Source organism: Rhinatrema bivittatum, chromosome 2 (assembly GCF_901001135.1).
Source record: "Rhinatrema bivittatum chromosome 2, aRhiBiv1.1, whole genome shotgun sequence".
Classification (NCBI taxonomy): Eukaryota; Metazoa; Chordata; class Amphibia; order Gymnophiona; family Rhinatrematidae; genus Rhinatrema; species Rhinatrema bivittatum.
Genome location: NC_042616.1, coordinates 621,337,133 through 621,357,187, shown reverse-complemented (window position 1 = coordinate 621,357,187; position 20,055 = coordinate 621,337,133). Strand labels below are relative to the sequence as shown.

The window sequence follows — 20,055 nt, the reverse complement described above, 5'->3', positions numbered from 1 at the left end:
AGAATGAGCAAACGTTAATCAGTTGTTTACTCTTTTGAAAAGTTCAAAGACCAGAGGACACACAATGAAGCTGCTGGGTAATACATTTAAAACTAATAAGAGAACATATTTTTTTTATTCAATGCATAATTAAGCTCTGAAATTTGTTGGCAGAGGATGTTGTAAAAGCTCTTAGTATAGCTGCATTTAAAAAAGGTTTGGACAAGTTCCTAGAGGAAAGGTCCATTAACAAATATTAAGGGAGAGTTGCAGAAATTCACTGCTTATTCTTGGGATAAGCTTGGAATCTATCTATCCCTTGGGATCCTGCCAGATATTGGGCTTGAAGTTCTTATGTCCCAACTATGCAATATTTACATGCTGGGGAGTCCCAAATATCATTGATTCTGATAATGGTCCCACTTTCATTTCTCAGCTAATCAAGGAATTGTTTGATATTTTTGGATACAGAAAAACAATTGCACATTCCTTGCCATCCACAAGTAGCAGGTCAAGTAGAAAGCATGAACCAAATATTTAAGGCTTACCTCAGTCCTATGTTCAATCTGACTGGGAGAAACTGGGATCAAGTACTTCCATTGATCCTCATGCATATCAGAGCTAATGTCTGTAAATCTACAGGTTTTGCACCCTAAGAAGCCTTAATGGGGAAGGCCTATGTCACAATGGGAAAAAATGCTACATCCTTTTCTTCCTGAATAACAAACAGTAATTCTTGCTAATGACTAGATAAAATCCCATCAAGAACATCGAAAGAAGTACAGACTATTGTGTTGACTAACCAGAAAAGTCTAGGAATTACGTGTAGGATGTATATGGAAAAGGTTCTGACTTAAGGTCACTCAAGGTTGGGAGTAGGGTCATGTTCTTAACCCCAGACCAAACATTCCCTTTGGTATAGCAAAATGGGATGGACCATACTCGATTAGTGATGTTTTAGGCCCAAGCCTGTACAAGATCCTAATGCCAGACAACCAGCAGTGCTGGAACCATATCATCCAACTGAAACTGTATGGTTAAAATGTGTTTATAGATTTCTGTTTTCAGGTATTACTGGCTGGGACACACTGCACTAATGCCTGTGCTCTGGAAAAGGTTTCCTATTGAATGGCAACCTCTGCATTTTATTCTAGTTGATGAGTCCTACAAAACAGATCTATTTTACATATCCTGAGTGACAAGTTTTATATAAAATGGAATGGTATTCATTTTATTTAGTTTTTATCACTTATATATTTGTCTTCTTTTATCATACTTTTGTTTTGTTGCTGTTTGTGCTTTCTTTTTAAGTTTTGTTATAGGAAGTATTGTCAGAATGCTGGACTAATTCCAGAGATGGAGTGTATCATCATCTGGAAATATTCCTCCCATCCCCCCCTTCTCTGAGGGAAAATAACTTATCATGAAATTCTGTTCTGTACAGAAAGAGCCTATAGACTTTTCACTAAACTTCGCTTAAGCATAATGGATACCACCTATTTTTACTTCTCTAGAATGAACACAACAAGTAAAGACTTCCCCAGCGACTTACGTTCTTGCTCCTCCTGTCATAAGGATACCAGGAAAGGTACCTGCACATGGCTCCAGAGTAATCAACAGCATATTACCAATTCTTCATTCTTTTTTATACAACATATATGCTTCCCCACAGACTCTTATTTGTCATGACTGACTAGATCATAAGCTCTATGGACTGTCTTTTATGTGTATTGGTTTGCACTGCATGTGTCTTATAGCACTTTAGAAATGACAACAGTAGTAGTAGTAGTAGTGCTATTTGTCAAACATATATTCAGTCCCTAATCTGGGATTTAGTTTGAAACTGCTACAGAATCTTTTGAAGAGACTTAGATCTTGAAAAAAAAAAAAAGTCCCTTCTACTAGGGAATAAAAACAATATTGTCCTGCAGTGATTTTAGGATTAGCTTCAATGAAAGGTTTTCATGTTTAAGAGAGCTATCACTCACCTTTTGTTTGTGAAAGGACTTCCTGAGGCGGGGACAGAGTGAGAGAAGATTGTGTCATTCATGCTGGTTGCTGGTCTAGGAGGCCTACATGGGAGTGAACAAGTTCAGCAAAAGTTAAGAGGGAACTTTTTATGTATTAGCATCCAGAAGCCAATCCATTCTATCAGCAAAGCACAGAAGTAAAGCATAGAAGCTGGAATCCTATCAGGAAATCACTCAGCGGGACTAATGTAGTACATTGTGTACTGACACAACTGGAAGTTTATGGTCCTCCTGTGCAAAATTGGTTGGTGTGGGACCCCATGGGTGCTTTTCAGGTAATATAAATTGGCTCGCCAAGCTGAGAGTGAGAAAGTTTACAGTTGTAAATAAGTACAGTTCTACAAATTGTCAATAGTGCAGTGGCTCAGAGAAAATGCTGAGCTTGCATCACGGTAATAGAGCCATTAGCTTTAAGGAATGCTATGTCATTAAAAAAGACCCAAATGTTATTTTGGAAACATGTGAGTTTAGAGAAATAATCAAATATTTTGTTTCTACTTGGCTGAGGTAGACCCAATGGTGAGGTAACTTGATGGCAACTGAAAATCCTAAGATTACCACCCTACTTACTCCCCTTTATAATATATTTACTTTCCCAGATATTGGCTCAGGAATGGCAGCAGCGTTCCTTTGGTGGAGGGACATAGCCTGGCACTATCAGGGCAGTGATAATGATCTATGCCTGAGATGCTCTTCCTTGGTGTCTGTAAATACACCCCTCTCAGTACCACTCACCAGAAGAAAGCATTAACTGTCTTAAGTCCGCCTTACAATTTGGAAATTTTGCTGTAATAGATATTGTGCATTGTTCTTTTGTAGGACCATAGGTAGAAGTCATAAGGTTAAAAACAGACAAACATTTCAAGAAAATATACTGTCTGCTAACAAGTTAACTTACCAGGTATCTCTTTTGCAGCAGCAATAAAAAGAAGAGAACTAATGAGTACAAATATATTACAGGTAACAGATTTGTAGTAATAGTTCTTGGCTCAACCAACAGAACAAGTCAACGTTTATCACCAAGGTACCCTAGGTGTACACATCCTCACCCACCAGATGCCTTAACACTGTACAGAGTTGGGAATACCAAATGGCTCCAGGTCATGCTTGATTACTAAGACAGTGCTTGTTTGCTCCATTGTAAATACAGAATTGAAGGTTTAACTTATTTAAGAAAAAACAAACATTGTAGGTATGGAGATGCACTGGGAGGCAAAAATCAGGACTGACTGTAACTTGTCCTCGAGGACCCAGAAGTCAGAAAAGCTGGTTATAGTAAGTTTGAAAATGCTTTTAAAATCATCCAAAAATGGTATATTTTTGGTGCCACTAGCCAAAAGCCAGTTAATGTGCACACACCATAATCAACAAAACATAAGACATTAGCACTGATGCCATCTGCTAGCCCTAACATAGGGAAACCCCTAACTTTCCTACTGCGTGTCAAGAAAGGAGTGGAGCAGAAATAATTCTTATACCATACATCCATAAATCAGAGAGCAGCTCGCCCAGGAGTGCTCCCATATACTGTTTTTTTGTTAAAATTATTTATTTCTGACATGCTTTTCCACTAATAGAGTGCTGCCCTGCTTAAAACAAATACTAGACAAAAAAAATTATAAATAAATCCGGTTGCAGCTAAAATAATCAAAGTCACAACTTTTTCCCCCTTTTCATTCAGATTGTAAATGTATTTCTGAAGAGAAGCACTCAAGTTGACTCTAACCCATGATGAATGTAAGAAACAAAGGCGCTGCACTGTTGATCCTTTATCAGAGCCTCATGGCAGCATCCCACAGCCAAGAAAAAAAAAAAGCAAATGGCCATAACAGGTGAAAGAAATGAGATCTAGGAATAAGGCCAGCAGAAAAGTAATAATGCCAGAAACATTCAAGCTGATAGGCTGAATAACAACGCATGCTTCTGTTTTGATTAGAAAACAATCCCGGTTAAAAGTTTTTCTGAGACGTTTTCTCCCGCATTCGCTGTTTCTCAAAAGACCAGGGCTTGCAAAGGGATTTCGCAGGGAAAATCTGTCAGAGCTACTTCACAGTTTGACCTCATGAGGCAACAAGCACACAAGTGCCCTCCTATCCCCTTTTTGCATTTTCTGTGCTGCGCATGGTTGTACCGATGTGATTACTACATATTTGCACACTGCAGTTTAAAGATTACAGCATTTTTTTTTAACCTTCAAGAGAAAAGCAGAGAAGTTTTAAAAACAGAGTTATTTTCTCCATACTTTTCACTCTGGCATCCGCTAGCAAAACTCTTCCCCTCCCCAGGGGTAACTCTGAAGCCTGGCTGAGCAGCAAAGAGAAGCTGGTGGGTGGGACGCAGCGCTCCCAGTACAGCTTTCTGACAAGTCCAAGGCGCCCAATAACTTATTGCAATGCTTTCACCTATTTTGGTGAGCTCTTTAAACTGTTTCATGCTGAGTTTGACATGCCGATTCTTAGGCTTCTATCATTCGGAGGGTGAAAATGACATTGGGGAGTTACGCTTGTGGCAAAATATGGAATACTCTTAGTTCGATGGGTAGATGTGGTGATGAGGTAAATGTGGCAACTAATGCAAGGAAGAATTTAAAATCCCTCCAAAAAAAAAAAAAAGGATAATTGATTCATGTGAAGATAAAACTGATAAAAAATATGCAATGGTGAGAGATGCATTTTTATTTTTATATGTTATAGAAACAAAAAAAAGTGATGGCAGAAAACCACTTTATCATCCACAGCAACTACTCAGCTCTGCAATGGTGTCAAGAACAATACCTTCCTCTCAGTGTGCACTGCATGCACCTGCGTAAGGAGGTGTTGGCGGGTGGAGGGAATGAAGACATGTTTGTATGGCGTGGAAACGCATGTCTGAACATAAGCCGTGATTTTGTGCCTCCATTGTATGCAAATCCATCTCATGCATATTCATTGTGGATATCCTGAAAACATGGCCTGTTCTGAGGCACTCAAGGACATTTCACCATCACTGAGCTAGACTCTACGAGAGCAACAGTCCCATGTGCCTTAATTTGCAATTACTTGGCAAGGGAGGGGGAGGGGGTCTTTCCCTCATTTTTAACTCTCACCTCCTGCCTACCTCTGCCATTGCAGTGACAATCCTTGATGGTCTCTGGAACCCAATGCGCATGAAACCGGACTCTAGTCACTAGGGTGTCACCAAAGTGCAATGGCTAGGGCTCCCTCTGCCCTTGAGCGTGTGCTTTTCTAAGATCAGGTTGGCCCCCAAAGAGCAGAAGCCAGGCTCAGGAACCGAACTTGGATGAACTGCATGGTAGCCAGGCAGCCAGCCTCAGAACAGGAAACTAATTAACTCCTGCACAGGCAGCCTCAAAAGGGAGGCCAAGAAGTAGAGTAGAGAAACCTGCTAGACATGCAGATGGGTCTTTTCAGGAAATGGTTGAAGTGTACTGCCTTGGGGGAATAACACTCTCACAGACCCGGTCTATGCCACATTCATTCTGTGAATAAAATGGATAATTACAGCTTGCCAGGTTAGTGAACGTAACAGCCTTCACTAGCAGCAGACATTCAGGGTACAAAGAAAAATAAGATCTTACAGACAGATACTGTCTCTGCTTCAGACTAGGATACTTACACAATATGAGCCAGGTTTAGAGGTTTTTCAGGCTGGTCAGGGAAGATTGGGTGCAAAGGTTCACGACTGGAAGCACAGCTTAAAGATTTGCTAAGTGCATTAGTTAGCTTCTTAGCAGGGGATTTCTGGGAGAAACAAGGAAAGAAGAGATAACTTGAATAGGCAAGGCATATATTTACTGCAGTACAACTACAAGATGAGCACAGTGAAGGGAGGTATCAGATAACAGTCCAATCAGACACACAATGATTTTTATTCTTTGAATGATTTTGGAAAGCTCTCATCCCCTTTCCTTTCAGAAAAACCCATCTCCTATTAAGCAGGGAAGGGTATCAATGGCTAGACTTGTGTGTGTGCCTCCTTTTGCCCCTACCTGGAATAAACACTAACCTCCTTGCTCATTATATTTTCTGCAGAGACCCTTCCAGTGCTCTCTCATGCAGCACTGAGTGGAACTATCTAGGACAGTGCTCAAAGGACTGAACAGAGAAAGTCAAAGAAGGAAACAAGCCATTATTTAAGAAACCTGACCACTTCTCTTCTGACTGCATTTCTTAGGTTGGGGCCTGGGACCTTCATCCTTTTGTTTAATGATCACATTAGCTGATCAAGGCCATCTTGGATAGCTAGACACCTTTTTATGTGGAGGGTTTTATATCAATTGCACAGGACAAACTAACTTGGAGCTGACAGTGAGGGGCTGGGAAGTGGAGAGGAAGAGTATTTAAAATCTTATGCACTGTTTGATTGTATTATTGCGGTGTATGCCACCCTGGGTTCCTTTGTGGAAGAGAGGGGGCGTATACATCAAAATGTCCTGTAATAAGGCAAGTAGAGACAAGAGCACTGTCATTCTCCTGCAGCACAAAGCACTTAAGGGGGCTTGGCAGTGCAGAAATGCTGAAGCGTTAGTACAATCCATGCATTGTACTGTGGGCCCCAACATGTAGGAAATTTAGATTTATTTTTTTCCTGCTTTTCAGGCACGTCAAAGCAGAAATAAAATAAAATAGGAAAAGGTGAATAAGGTAACAGTGCTCTCCTAAGTGTAGAATGCACTCAAACATGAACGGCTAAAGTAATCAATTTGGTTATGTTTACTTTTGTAAAGGACCAGAAGAGGTTCCTAGTTCAAACATTGTTTATGCTTGAGGCACTAGTTATTACCACCTTTCCCTTAGCATGACACTACTGTGTGAGAAGGATTCCCTTAGCACTGGAGCTACTTTGAGAACTGGCTTCAGGTGACCGTGAAAGCAGTTGAGCAAGTTATGCTCAGGCCTAATACAAATACTTTCACAGTACTCTTTCTCCACTGATTGACTGTATCAGGATCCTTAATTCACCCTTGAACTGGGGTCTCCTGCCAAGTGCCTGCAGCACAAATCACAGCTACAGTACTTCAATTATATTTTTCAAAATCTTTGTGTGTTTGACTGTAGGTACTCGCTTTCAAAATAAACATTTTATACATTGATACTACACAATAGCTTTTGTGGTTCTCAAGTCCCTTTTTCAAATGCCTTCAGCTGGGTTTGAAAGTTTAATGAACAATACTGTCAATGGAAAAGTTTCAGGAGGTTCTCATTAAAGAAATCTTTGTATTTTATGGAACCACTACAGCAATCCACATTTTGATCTCTATGTTATCATTACACAGATTCCACCTAAAGTGTTGAGAAAAATCATGCCAATGTAAGACCTTACTTCAAAAACTCCTACTTCAAACACAGAAATCAACAGAGGACAGCGACAGGGCTGAAAAAGGAGCAATTATTCTTGAAGAATACACGCACATATATTGGACACATGGTAATACATTGCAGAGGTGCTGCATTAGCACAAGTTTGAACCCTGGGAGCAGTAGCATCTTGATGACTGGCGCCACTGCTCCCAGGCTTCAAACGGGTGCCACTGCAAGCCCCATGCAATGTTTGATCAATGAAGAAATAGACAGCGCCTGTGAAAGCCAGCAGTAAGCACTGTGGCCCAGAAAAAGCATTTTTAAGCAAACCAGTTTGCTCCTGCTCTCAGCCTGACAAAATCCTGTAGCAGTCCAATTCTGCTTCTCATGGTTTAATAGAGAAGGGTAGACTGTAGAACACAAGACTGTGAAATCCAGAACAGTCCTAAGGAAAAACGAAATTCACCTTACCTGACATTTTGACTTTTTTTTTTTTTTTTTTACAGCAAAACGCGCCCCTCTGTTTGTACCTGCTGTTCAATCGGTTCCAATAAGCTATATTCTCTCTCGCGCGTTCTCTCTCACACTCACACACACGCACACACGCACACGCACACACGCACACCATCCCCAGTGAAGCTGGGGAGCTCCCGTGGGCTGGCGGCGGCGGAGAGCGAGGGAGCCTTCCCTTACCCAGGACGTGTACTCTTTCATTTGGTGCTGGTTGCTATGGGAACCGCTGGCATGTCCCCTCCAGAAGCAGTCCTGACAGAGCTGGTAATTGTGACACTGCTGGCAGCGATAGCGAAATCCCATCATGCTCTCGCTGTGGCAAAAGGAACACTCAACAGGGTGGAAGACTGCAGGGAGAAGGATTAGAAACATGACCAAGAATTAAAAAAAAAAAAATCAACGTAGAGTAGACAGATTATTCTTTATCAATAACTGAATTCTTCCATGCGTGGGGGGGTTTCTCTCCCTAACAGCGTTACACAAGGTTCATTCTGATTAGGTGGGTAAGTCTTTGGTCCCTGGTTTGGCATTCTGTACCACCTTGAAAGCTGAGATCATATTCTCTATCTGCCACTAATTTCTTCCCCTCCCTCCACTCTCTCAGAGAAAGTCCCGGGCCTCTTCCAGAGCAGCCTGTATGCCTCACAGACATCAGCAACACTGTCCTGAAATTACATCTATTTCAGGACAACTGGACGGCGTTCAAATGCCACTGGAAAGATCCATTTGTTTAATTAAAACTGGAAGTGACTTAATCTGAGAAGGAAAATCCCTCTTGAAATATAATTTATACAGCACCTTTCGCTTGAACAGGAACCTCACATTTTACAAGAAAAAGACTTCAGAGACATACACGTGACCTTGTCTAGCCATGTCTAAAGGACACAGTCGATCATCACATCTCTGACATTTGGACCAGCTGACATCCTTTTAACAGAACAAAGAACTCACAATTTTGCTTTTCAAATGGCTTTCAGGTCTCGCTAGGCACCAATAGCTGACATGTCTTTTCACAAGGCCACGAAAATGGTGTGGGGTCTGCAGCAGAAGCCATATGAGATGACATTGAAAGACCTAAGTATGTATACCTTAGAGGAGAGGAGAGATGGGGGAGTTATGATACAGACTTTAAAATACTTGAAGGGTATCAGTAATGCACAGGAGGTGAACCTTTTTCAATGGAAATTTAAGTTCTGGAGCTAGGGGGAATGATATGTAGTTCCAAGAGGATAGACTCAGGACCAACGTCGGAAAATATTTTTTTCTCAGAAAGGGTGGTGGATACCTGGAATGGCCTCCTAGTGGAGAAAAAAAACAACCCAGTACCAGATTTCAAGAAGGCATGGGATAAACACACCCGATCCCTAGGATGGTAATAAAGCACTGGGACAACATTCACAGGGCAGCAATTACAATTCTGAACAGATGGCACAGGAGTAACCTACACAGAACAGCAGTTACAACCCTAAAACACTTTGCTGGGCAGACTGGAAGGACCATTTGGGGTTTTTTTCTGCCATAATTTACTATGCCACTGTGACCTGGGCACCGTCCCGGGTTACCAGTAAGCCCTGGGAGTATACATACTACTGCAGTTAGAGAGAGATAATTAGGGGGAGGATCCATTCATGGCAGCCCCTCCCATTGAGGGTGCTGTAATCAATATTCCCTGCAGGAGATTTTATAGCAGAACTCCATAAAGGGCTCTTGGAGATTTTCCCGAATTACATTTTGGGCCTACCTGGAGTCTTGGAAGCCATCCGAGATCCTCCAGTTCAGGTCTGGACTCCACTGCTGTTCTCTCCACCCAAGGTGCAGAGTGGTTGTCCAGGGACTAATTTGGATTTTTGTACATTTTGCTTGGTAGGAGCCCTGCTGAACCCAGTCTAGGCCTTTCTGAGACTCAGGGAGCGGGGAACCATGAGTTGAGGCTGCCCAGGGATAGGGAAGACCTGCTCCTGAAGTGGTGGTGACCTGCTGCATGGGAAATCCAGTGTCATTTGCTTTTGGCAACAGAAGAAATGTAATTTCCAAGACCTGGAAGGAAGCGTTTTTCTGCCCCTCTCCCTACCCTGCAGTTCTATACATGATTCCTTCCAAAAGGGATCCTCATCAAGGTCAAGCACATCTAACTGTGAGTAAGAACTCATTTATAAAAGGAGAACACCCAATCGGAGAAAGAGAGAAATTCACTCCCTGGGAAGAGACAGATTTTTTGCCATCTGGGAAGGGTTTCCTGCCCACCAAAGGGGCTCTAATTCAACCTAAGCCAGGAGGGTGGTTGGATTCCCAGCCTGTTCAAAAGCCTCTTGCACAGATAGAAGACACAGAATTGAAATTAAAGAGACAGAGAGAGAACTGTGATGCTGGACACTCATATTTATTGTGCCATAACTCCATCACGGTCTTCAGTAATTATTTTGGACACTAACCCAGCGGTCCCTGCGCATTCTTTGGGCCCACAGTACACAGTGTATTTAAAATCATCTTACCCAGGGAAATTCCAGGAAGGAAGTCAGGCACCCCGCACTGGGACCAGAGAGGACCCCTTTCTGCCCCCACTCGAAAGGATGCACACAGTCAGGCTGATGCAATACAGTGCGCTCGGCTGAGTGCATGACTTTACCGGCGCTTGGATGCGCATTTTGGGGCAGATTTTAAAAGCCCTACGCGCGTAAATCCAGGAGAATTTACGCACGAAGGGGAGTTACGTGCGCCGGGCCTATTTTCAAAAGGCCCGGCGGCGCACGTAAAGCACCGGGACGCGTGTAAGTCCCAGGGCTTTACTGAATGGGCGGGCAGGGGGCGGGGCGGGGCGGATCACGGGCGGAGTTGAGGCAGGCACAATGTGGAGGGAACGGGGAAAGCCAGCAGGGCTCCCCAAGGGCTCAGCACGCGCAAGGTGCACTATTGTGCACCTTGCGCGCGCTGACCCCGGATTTTATAACATGCGCATGGCTGCGCGCGCATGTTACAAAATCGGGCATATATTTGTGCGTGCCGGGTTGCACGCACAAATGTACGCCCGCGCGTAGGTATTAAAATCTGGCCCTTTGGACGCACGTCGAAAACTCCTCATGCAATAAGGGGATTAGCGTGTCCAAAATGCACATCCAAACAAGTGCAAAGCTAATTCATCACATGTAAATTCATGTTGATGATGCTATTAGCTATTACCCCCCCGATGTAAAAAAAAAAAAAAAAAAGGCGCACCCGACTCGCACATGTTTACTCTCAAATATTAACGCCTGCCCTGGAGTAGGTGTTAATTCTTGAAGAGCCCCAAAAGTTTACAGAAAAGCAGCAAAATACTGCTTATCTGTAGTTCCTCCGACTTAATATCGTGGCAATATTAAGTCGGAGAAACCTAAAGAAAGGAGAACAGAAAAAAAAAAAAAGTGTCGCTGGCAGTCAGGTTAGGAAAACGAATGCTCAATTAATGACTGTCCATTTTCCGAACCCGCTGACAGCCATCTCCCCTGGGCGCCCGATGCCGAGGAGGCGCTAGGGCAGGGGTGGGCAATTCCAGTCCTCGAGGGTCACAAACCTGTCGAGGTTTTAGGATATCCTAATGAATATGCATGAAATAGATTTGCATACAACGGAGGCAGAGTGCATGCAAATCTCTCTCATGCATATTCATTAGGGATATCCTGAAAACCAGATTGGTTTGTGGCCCTCGAGGACCGGAACTGCCCACCCCTGCGCTAGGGCCTCCTTTCTACCGTGGCAGCCCATTTAAATATGAAATTGGGCTTCTGGGAGAGGTGGATCGATGCGTGTTAAGAGAGCGACGTTTAATGTGCGACGATATTGCGTCGGCTTGCTTGGGAGTAAGGGGAAGCAGAAGAGCTAGCTAGGGTCTCTCCCCGAAGAGTCGATAACTAACTTTATGGTCCTAGCCATGCTGGACCTGCACACTGGGGTGGGGTTACACCACATTGCAGAATCTTTTTTTCTTCTTTTTTTGCAAAATGATTTTTATTGACAAAAGGAAGAGAGTACATTCCACAGTAAAGTGGTAAACATACAATTTAACAGAATAAATATGTTGAAGGCATCTTGTTTATCTGCCAAACAAGATAACTGAACAGAGAACTACTCCTCCTTTCCATTTTAAACCCTACAAATAAATATATCCCCCCCCCCCCCCACACACACACACACACACATCTCAAACATACTACAGACACACTCTACACAGACACAGCACCATGCACACTCCATTCCCTCTTATATACTCAGGCTCTATCCCCCACCCTACCCAACCCCCGGAAACCGGACCAAAACAAACCACTGTAGGAATAAGAGAGCCCGCAACATAATTCAGGGAGAGTTCTCAAACTAACAGGAAGGACCAGCAACCTAAAACACCCCACAGAGGAGTGCAGAACTCAGTTTCCACTCTGAGATGTCTTAATCAGAGATCCATTCCATTGACTGGAATATCCCATAGCTAGAAGACCATCCCTAAAGAGTGGGAGAAAGTCAAGCAAAAAAAGAAACTCCAAATCTGTGTGGCCCCATTTTTTAATCCAACCACTCCATCTGCAACTGAAATGCCATTTTAAGAAACCAAGGGTCAATAGTAGGCACATCATTCCCCGTCCAGTGCATTAAAATGCACTTACAGGCAACCTGGAGAGCTAAATATATAGAAAACGTTGCCCCCCCCCACACACACACATATTTCTGTGAGAAACAAGAGCCTCAACACCCAGTAGAATGAGACTGCCCGATTTAGAAATCGGAATCCCCGAACATTTTCCAATGGTCCCAAGCACTACATCCCAAAAAGTAGTTAACTTTGTACAGAACAGAAATCTATGAATTAAAGATCCACATTGCATTTGATACGGAGAGGGTTAGGTGTCAAGTTCATATGATATCTTTTAATATCATTCATGAAAGCATGATGAAGCAGTTTGAATTTCATTTCATGCAAATTTACATCAACGGTGAAGACATTCACCATTTTAAAATAATTGGACATAGATGCTTTGGAGACATCCACCACTAAGGCCGCACTCTAGTAAGCAGCAAGGGCTTCAAGTTGCCGATCCTATAAATCTTGTTTACATAGTTTGTGCCACTTAGTAATGGTATTGTATTTAGTGGATATTTCCTGAAGCTCATGCACAAAAGAGACCTCTTTCAAAAACTCAGATTGCTCCCATTTAAAAATGCCCAAATAATGTCTCACTTGAAGGTATGCAAAAAACTGCCTGGGCAAAATTGAAAACAACTGAGAAAGCAAAGAAAAGGAGCGACCAATCGGGCGATCCTCTTCATATAGATGTTAAATAAGAGTCACCCCCAGCTGTGCTGAGTGCTGAAAAGTGGCAGGTACTCTAAACCTGGGGAAAAGCACCATTGCCTAACAGATACAAATAAGGCTTGATGGCCAGCGTAGCCCCCCTGTTTCCTGAACCAACGCCAGGCTTGTACACAAGGGTAGAGAAGAACAGGGCGAGTAGAGAGCAATCTGCATATTTCTTGATCAGTGGAGTAGATGAGATACAATGGAGACCAAGGAGACAGATTATCATCCATGAGGCCAGGTTCACAAAAAACAGACAACCAGTGATCCACTCGTTGATAAAACGCAACTGACAGGCAGCTTTATAAGAATGCAAATTTGGAAAATTTAGGCCTCCAAACTCTCTAGCACCCATAGGTTTAGCTAGACTGATCCTGGCCCCCTTACCATTCCAAATAAAGGTAAAGAAAGCAGATTGCAACTGTTTAATAACCTGTGGTGTGAGCCAACAAGGAGGCATCTGCAATTTATATAAAATCTTTGGTATGATCACCATCTTCAAAAGTGCACATCTGCCAAAGAAAGATAAGGGAAGAGACTGCCATATTCTCAACTTCTCCCGAACAGACAGGATTAAGTCTCGAATACTGAGTTCATATAAAGAAGTCAAGTCCCTGGGGATCCACACACCCAAATATTTAAAATTTTCTTTGGTGCCCATGTGAGGGGAAAGGGGACCACCCAAGACAGAGCCAAACCAGGGTCTAATGCTAGGGCCTCTGACTTAGCAAAATTAATTTTTAAACCTGCTATTAGGCGAAATTGGGAGAAGAGGAGATGAGATGCTGGGCTCGGTGGACCTTTGGTCTGACCCAGCATGGCACATTTTATGTTCTTATGGAGAAAGTGAGGATCTGTGTGCACATCCTCATGCTTGTGTGTGCCCCTAACATTGGGGGCAATTTTCAAACTGCCCGTACTGTGACAAAAAGTCAGTGGGCACTTTTTACGCACGAGGTCTGCACCATTTCTCAAAGGGAAAGTACACAGGCACGCTTGCACCTTCTTTTCTGAGAGGGAAGGATGTTTTCAGGGAAAAGAACGTACGTAGATTTGAAAAGGCAGTCTACAACTCGTTATTCTCTTCCCCGACCTACACATGCCCTGGGAACACCTCCTCATAAGGTGGTTAAACGTCCACATATTGTGGAACACTGCACGGACGCCATGTTGAGAGAAGGACATTTACAGATGGCTATTTCACATGTGCAAAATGAGTTTTACTCCTGTAAATGGCTTTGAAAATTGTCCTCATTGTGTTTGTATGCCTGTGATGGTCAGGCTGTGTGGACGAGTGAGTACGGTGACCCTCAACTGCCCCTAAGGAGAAGAAAGGAGCTTAGTGCAAGGGTAGGGGACCTTGAGAAAGGTTTTACAGGACAGAGTTGCTGATGTGTAATTATTTACTCTAGAAAATAATGGTTGGAACCAAACCCAAACAGAGGCACAAGCCTGGGACCAAAAAAAAAAACAAACCACAGAAAGAAGTACAATAAAGCAGAAATCATGAATTAAAAAAACATGTTTCTCATACAAAGATTCTCTATACACTAAAAAGTGTTAAAAATCATTTCGCCTGGAAACAGACATTACGCAGAACACTCCATTTCACAAAGTGAAAGTTATCAGCAAATCCAACAACCCATGCAACATTTTCCCAGTGAGACTCTTGACAGCAGGTGAGGTTGAGTGTGTCAGCAATGGAAGCAGATAGGCTGTGGGAGACCTCGAGTGGAAAAGTTCTGTGAAGAATCCCTGGCTGTAACAAAGGAACAAGTCAGCAGCAGAGGTTCTCTGGAGCTAGAGCGCGGCTGCACAGCTCCCATCCAGGAGGGCTTGCTAACAGGTTTGGTTTTCAGGGTAAGTGCGCTATGCAAATTTAACCTGGTTCTCTGGCCAAATGTGTACAAATATAACTTGGCAACATTCATTGCGGTTATCCTGTTGGATGCCCCTCAAGGGCCACCGCTGTGCACCCCCGATCCAAAGCTTTCTCAAAGACCCTGCAGAAAATGAGTACGGATGTGCAAGAATCAAAATGGAAAGTTGGTCATTTGGCAGTCCTGAAGGCAGCCCAGGCAATGAGCTTAAGCACTAATCTTTGCAAGGCCCACCCACAGCTCTGATTGCGCACACGGACGCACGTGTCCTTGCTGAGCACACAGCTGGCTCTGTACTTACCGTTTTCTACATTCGCCAGTCGATGCAGAAGAGGTAACCAAACCAGACACTGCGGTGGTGGGTCAGACATGAGCGTGTCCAGGAAAGAATTTAAGCTGACTTTTTTCTATTGAGGTAAGAATTGTAAAAATGTAATAAAGAACCATAAAAACCAGCAGCAAGCGTTACTACTGTTCTGCCATGAGAGCACATTGTACAAGTCTATTTCCCTACTCCAAGCATCTTAAGATGTTAATCTCTCAGATGAACATAAAACGAGCAATCATAACAGTGCCAAATGGAGAGAAATGTGAGGAAATACTTCTTCACGGCATCCACTGGTAGGTGGCTGGAAAGGAAAATTAGTTCTTACCTGTTAATTTTCGTTCCTGTAGTACCACGGATCAGTCCAGACAGTGGGTTGAGCCTCCTTTCCAGCAGGTGGAGACAGACTAAAACTTGAAGGATGCCCTATATCAGGACAGAGCCTATCCTCTACCCCTTCAGCATAACGTATGTCAAAGCATAAAACAAGAAACCCAAGAATAGGATCAAGCAAGTAACTGTAAAGTTCAACGGAGCACCCGAACTGGTCCCTGGGACTCCGCGGCCGGTCCAGTGGTCAACGGCGCTGAGCGAGGGATTTTTGGCAGGGGGGGCTTTCGTCCAGCTCATGCAGGCTAGCTAGATAAGATTTGTGCATGAGGAGAACGAAATCCGATGAAAAAGGGACCCTGGATTTGGCGGGGGGGGGGGGGGGGGGGGGGGGCGGGAAGGTCAGGACCCCCCTCCTGGGCACCCACGGGGCCAAATCGAGGGTTAAAATCAAAAAAATCTGGCCCCCCAGCCCCAGGGAGCACTGAAATCGGCCCCGATGAAAAATCCAAGATGGCGGCTGTTCCTGGGCTCTGCCGACCCGGGAAAGGCCTAGCCATGCCGGAAGGAGTGGAGCCCCGGGCTAAATTTGCTTGTCCTGCCGAGGAGGGACCTTCCCCACCCAGCAGGCAAGCAGTGCAGAGGCCTTGCCGCGAAAAACGCGATGAGGGCAGCTCACAAGAAAGGCAGGCTGCCAGCCGGGACATAGCTAAGCCGCGGCTGAAGAAAAAAAAGCTGAATAAAAAAAGCTTGATTGACAGCCTGCACAGCAGGAGAGAGCAGGCGGGAAATCTGCTGCCTTCTGCTTCTCTGGCTGCCGGTTCTAGCCCTACTCTGACCAGAAAAAAATAAAAAAGCTGGTCAACTGCTGCAAATAAGTTAGAGGTAGGTGTGTACCTGCAACTTATTGAAAGTTTGAAACTTTTAAACTCCTTTTTTTTTTTTTTTTTACTGAGCGCAGCAGCGGGTTAAAAACCCTCTCGGCAGCCAGAGGGGGAATGAGGCCCGGAGAGTGTCGGTCCCCACACCTGGAAGCGTCCACGGCCTCAGGACTATGCAGGGAACCCCCTCCTGCAAAAGGGGCAAAGCCCCCCTGAGCCGGGCTAGAGCTGGGAGACGGACGTCTCCCACACAAAAACAGTAAAAGCACTAAAAGAAGGCAAAATTTCCTTCATAGATTTTTTTCGTTTGTTTCTAAAACAAGCGGGAATCAAAGAACTACTTGCTTGAGCCGAAAAAGAAAGAAGAAGAGGCTGACTAGCCTACAGCAGAGAACCGAAGGGGAGATGCTGCACCTGCTGGAGACAGACGAATACTGAAGGGGTAGAGGATAGGCTCTGTCCTGATATAGGGCATCCTTCAAGTTTTAGTCTGTCTCCACCTGCTGGAAAGGAGGCTCAACCCACTGTCTGGACTGATCCGGGTACGTACAGGAAAAACCAAATACTGTGACAGATTTTTAAACATACCTGTGACAGATATAAAAGGCAGTGGTAAGAACAGGGTTGACAGGCTGAGTAAAAGGCATGGGAAGCCTGGGTGTTGGTTTAATAACAGGAATCTGTACATTCATCTACCCAGAATAGTAAAGAAGCAAAGAGAGAAGGCAAACAAAGCTGAACTGGATAAGGAGCAGGTGGTCAAGCTTGTATGGCTGATATCTGGGATATAACCAGGGCTCCCTGTCTCCTGCAATTCCACAGCCACAGGAAGGGCCTCAAAATCCAGTACTTCCCACAGAATTACCGCAGGAGACGAGGGGCCGAGCCAAATCAGAATACAGAAGCAATGGAGCAACTGTTTTACTGATTTACCTCATAAATTCTCTGGTCCCCCTGCAGATCGCGCAGCTGTTTAACTACCCCCTCCCCTGCTGATTCTACTTGCTCTCCCCATCCCACAGATCAAGGAGGAGAGCTGCAGCGGCAGGACATTGGGCTGTGTCATCTTACTCTGCTGCTCAGAGCCCGAAAGCTGATTTGAATTGCAAGGAAACACAGCTTCGCAGTTCAAAGCAGCAGCTGGCTGGGTGGCAAAGGAACAAGATGCAGAGCAATCTGTTGCCATTGCAGTTCTCCTCCTCATAGGTATCAGAATGGTACCTTTTGCATGCAGGGTTAGCACCAATTCTCAAAGCAAAAGTACATGTGTACTTTTACTTTGAAACTTGCCACAAGTATATAGTATGCGTGGTCAAATGCACCTCAGGAAAGGAAATGAGCTGCCAGGCCATCCTTCCCTGAGTGGTTCTGTGTATGTTTCTAAAGTATTAAAAGGATATTTCACATTGGCAAACATTGTGGTTTGACAGCTCTTTGTAAGTTATTTGTGGGCAGCCAGGTGCTGCCCACTAATAACATACGATATCAGCTACGGTGCTGCATGTTATACTAAGACTAACATGATGAAAATTGTAAAAACTAAATGTGGCTTAAGAAAAAATTGTCAATACAAATTATGATGTAAGTTGAGAAATAAGATTATTGCAATAAGAAAATAAAGCTCAAAATTCAAAACCAATCTGAACAATCATAGCTGAGGTTGTGAGGAAATGAATAAAACATTTGTGGAATACAAAAGAAATCTGTAAACATCATTAAGTCAAACAATGTATTTCCTATATAAAATGGATGTAAACTGTTGCTGGAAACTTACAAAAATAGCAACAGAAGCACTTTTGGACACAACGCCTTCACATATACCGGTATATATATGCCTGAAAGCATGGTACAGAATTAGACACAGCAGTGGCATTGCATTTAGGCGTCTTAACATCTACGCCGCAAACTGAAACCACATCTCTTACATGTCTGGGCGCATAATCTTAGGCATCTAATGAGTCTAGGTGTGCTGAAACGGGAATTTTGACCATTTTTTGGGCACCTAAGTCCCAACATAGGTTTTGAAAACATTACAATTATGCACCACAAAGAAGCCACATCAATGCACAAATACAGCAAGTGTATTAATATCTCCATCTCTCTCTCTCTCTCTCTTTGCTTTCCGCCCACTTACCCACTTATTCCCTCTGTGCGGTGGGATACAATCTGACAGCAGCTCTGGGTCTCTGCACTGCCCTCTGTGGGGCCGCACAACTGACAGCGTAGAGGAGCGAGGAGAGGGACAATCAACAGGGAGAAAGGAACAAGAAGCACGCTCGGGAAATAATTGGAGCCCTGCTTGATTTTATTAAGATGCAGGCGATCGAAAGTCTGTGGCTCTATTTACTATTCCATTACTGAACGCTTCTAAAAGCTCGGGGTTTTTTTTTTTCTCTTCACAGAAGCGCTGTGCCCTGGCTTCTGCTAGGCTTTGCGGCTATGTTAAAACCAGCAATTTATTGTTCGGTGCTTCCGCTTTCAAGCTGTCCTGGTGATGGAGTAGGAAAGCTCCCACATTGCTGCTATGTTCACAGTGAATCTATCCAGTCCTTTCTGTCCTTGCTCCTGCTTTGTAGCCCATTCAAACTGCTAAGAAAGAAATTCTGTGGCAGCTTTAATATTAGAGTTGCCTATTTTCTGGGATTATTTTTTTTAAATTGGTAAATACAAATAAAAACAGATGGAACTGACGTTTCGATTTTCATTGTACATGGTGGCACGTTCCCCGCATGCGTGGCAATTTCTGGGCGGCAACCCTCAGAAATGCGGGAACATTTCTGACATAGTGACCATGGGGCAGGGGGAATGAGGGGTTCATCTAACCTTCTCATATTCCCTAACCTGCTGCAACAGCACAGAGACGACTTGATCCGGAGAAGGCTGCAAAGCAACCTTTCACCAGCTGCTTTCACCAAACACCCACCCATGAAAATTAAAACCAAATCACCACACAGAAGGCTGCAGCAGGGCCCGCTTTACTCTTCTCATCCTAAGGGAACAGGCAATGCCCTTCCTCACTCCACTCTTGGCATGAGGACCAGGCTTTAAGAAGAAAACTCTGACCATAGGTCTGTACCTGCTGGGAGAAACAGGAGCGGGCTGACTGCTCTGTGTAACCAAAGGAAGGGCCTTCAAAAACGGCCGTGGGCAGCTTGAGCACCTCTCGTAAAAACAGGTCGTACCTTCCATAAACCATCACCCCGCTGTTGTCTGAAATCATGGAGAAAATATCTGGGGGAGCAAGAACAAAAAACAGAGAGCAACAGTGGCTTTATTTCTCCAGGCAAAGATTTCAACTCCACTCAGGAGCATTTCCATTGGTTAAATATATTGCAAATTGTAGCTGGTGAGCTGAGATCTCAGTAACACATTCAGTTTCATCCCATCTACAAATAACAAAGACAGGTGTAAAGACAGGAAAGATATAAGTATGTCCCAGCTGAGAGAAGGCCTAAACGATAAGACTCTATGTACTAAAATAAATGGAAAGCTGGGGAA

At 43.9% G+C, this 20,055-nt stretch overlaps 1 protein-coding gene across 14 annotated transcripts in view; it reads right to left on the bottom strand.

The window, feature by feature from the left end:
- Positions 1-20,055, bottom strand: part of DTNA (dystrobrevin alpha) — a 715,983-nt gene that overhangs the window by 135,088 nt on the left and 560,840 nt on the right. For all 14 annotated transcript variants that reach the window (XM_029591217.1, XM_029591223.1, XM_029591225.1 and 11 more), the window contains 5 exons: positions 19,634-19,788; positions 15,323-15,428; positions 8,002-8,168; positions 5,625-5,749; positions 1,968-2,051 (listed from right to left, as the gene is read on the bottom strand). In XM_029591217.1, the coding sequence (XP_029447077.1) occupies positions 1,968-2,051; positions 5,625-5,749; positions 8,002-8,168; positions 15,323-15,428; positions 19,634-19,788 (637 nt within the window). The remainder of the gene's footprint in view (positions 1-1,967; positions 2,052-5,624; positions 5,750-8,001; positions 8,169-15,322; positions 15,429-19,633; positions 19,789-20,055) is intronic.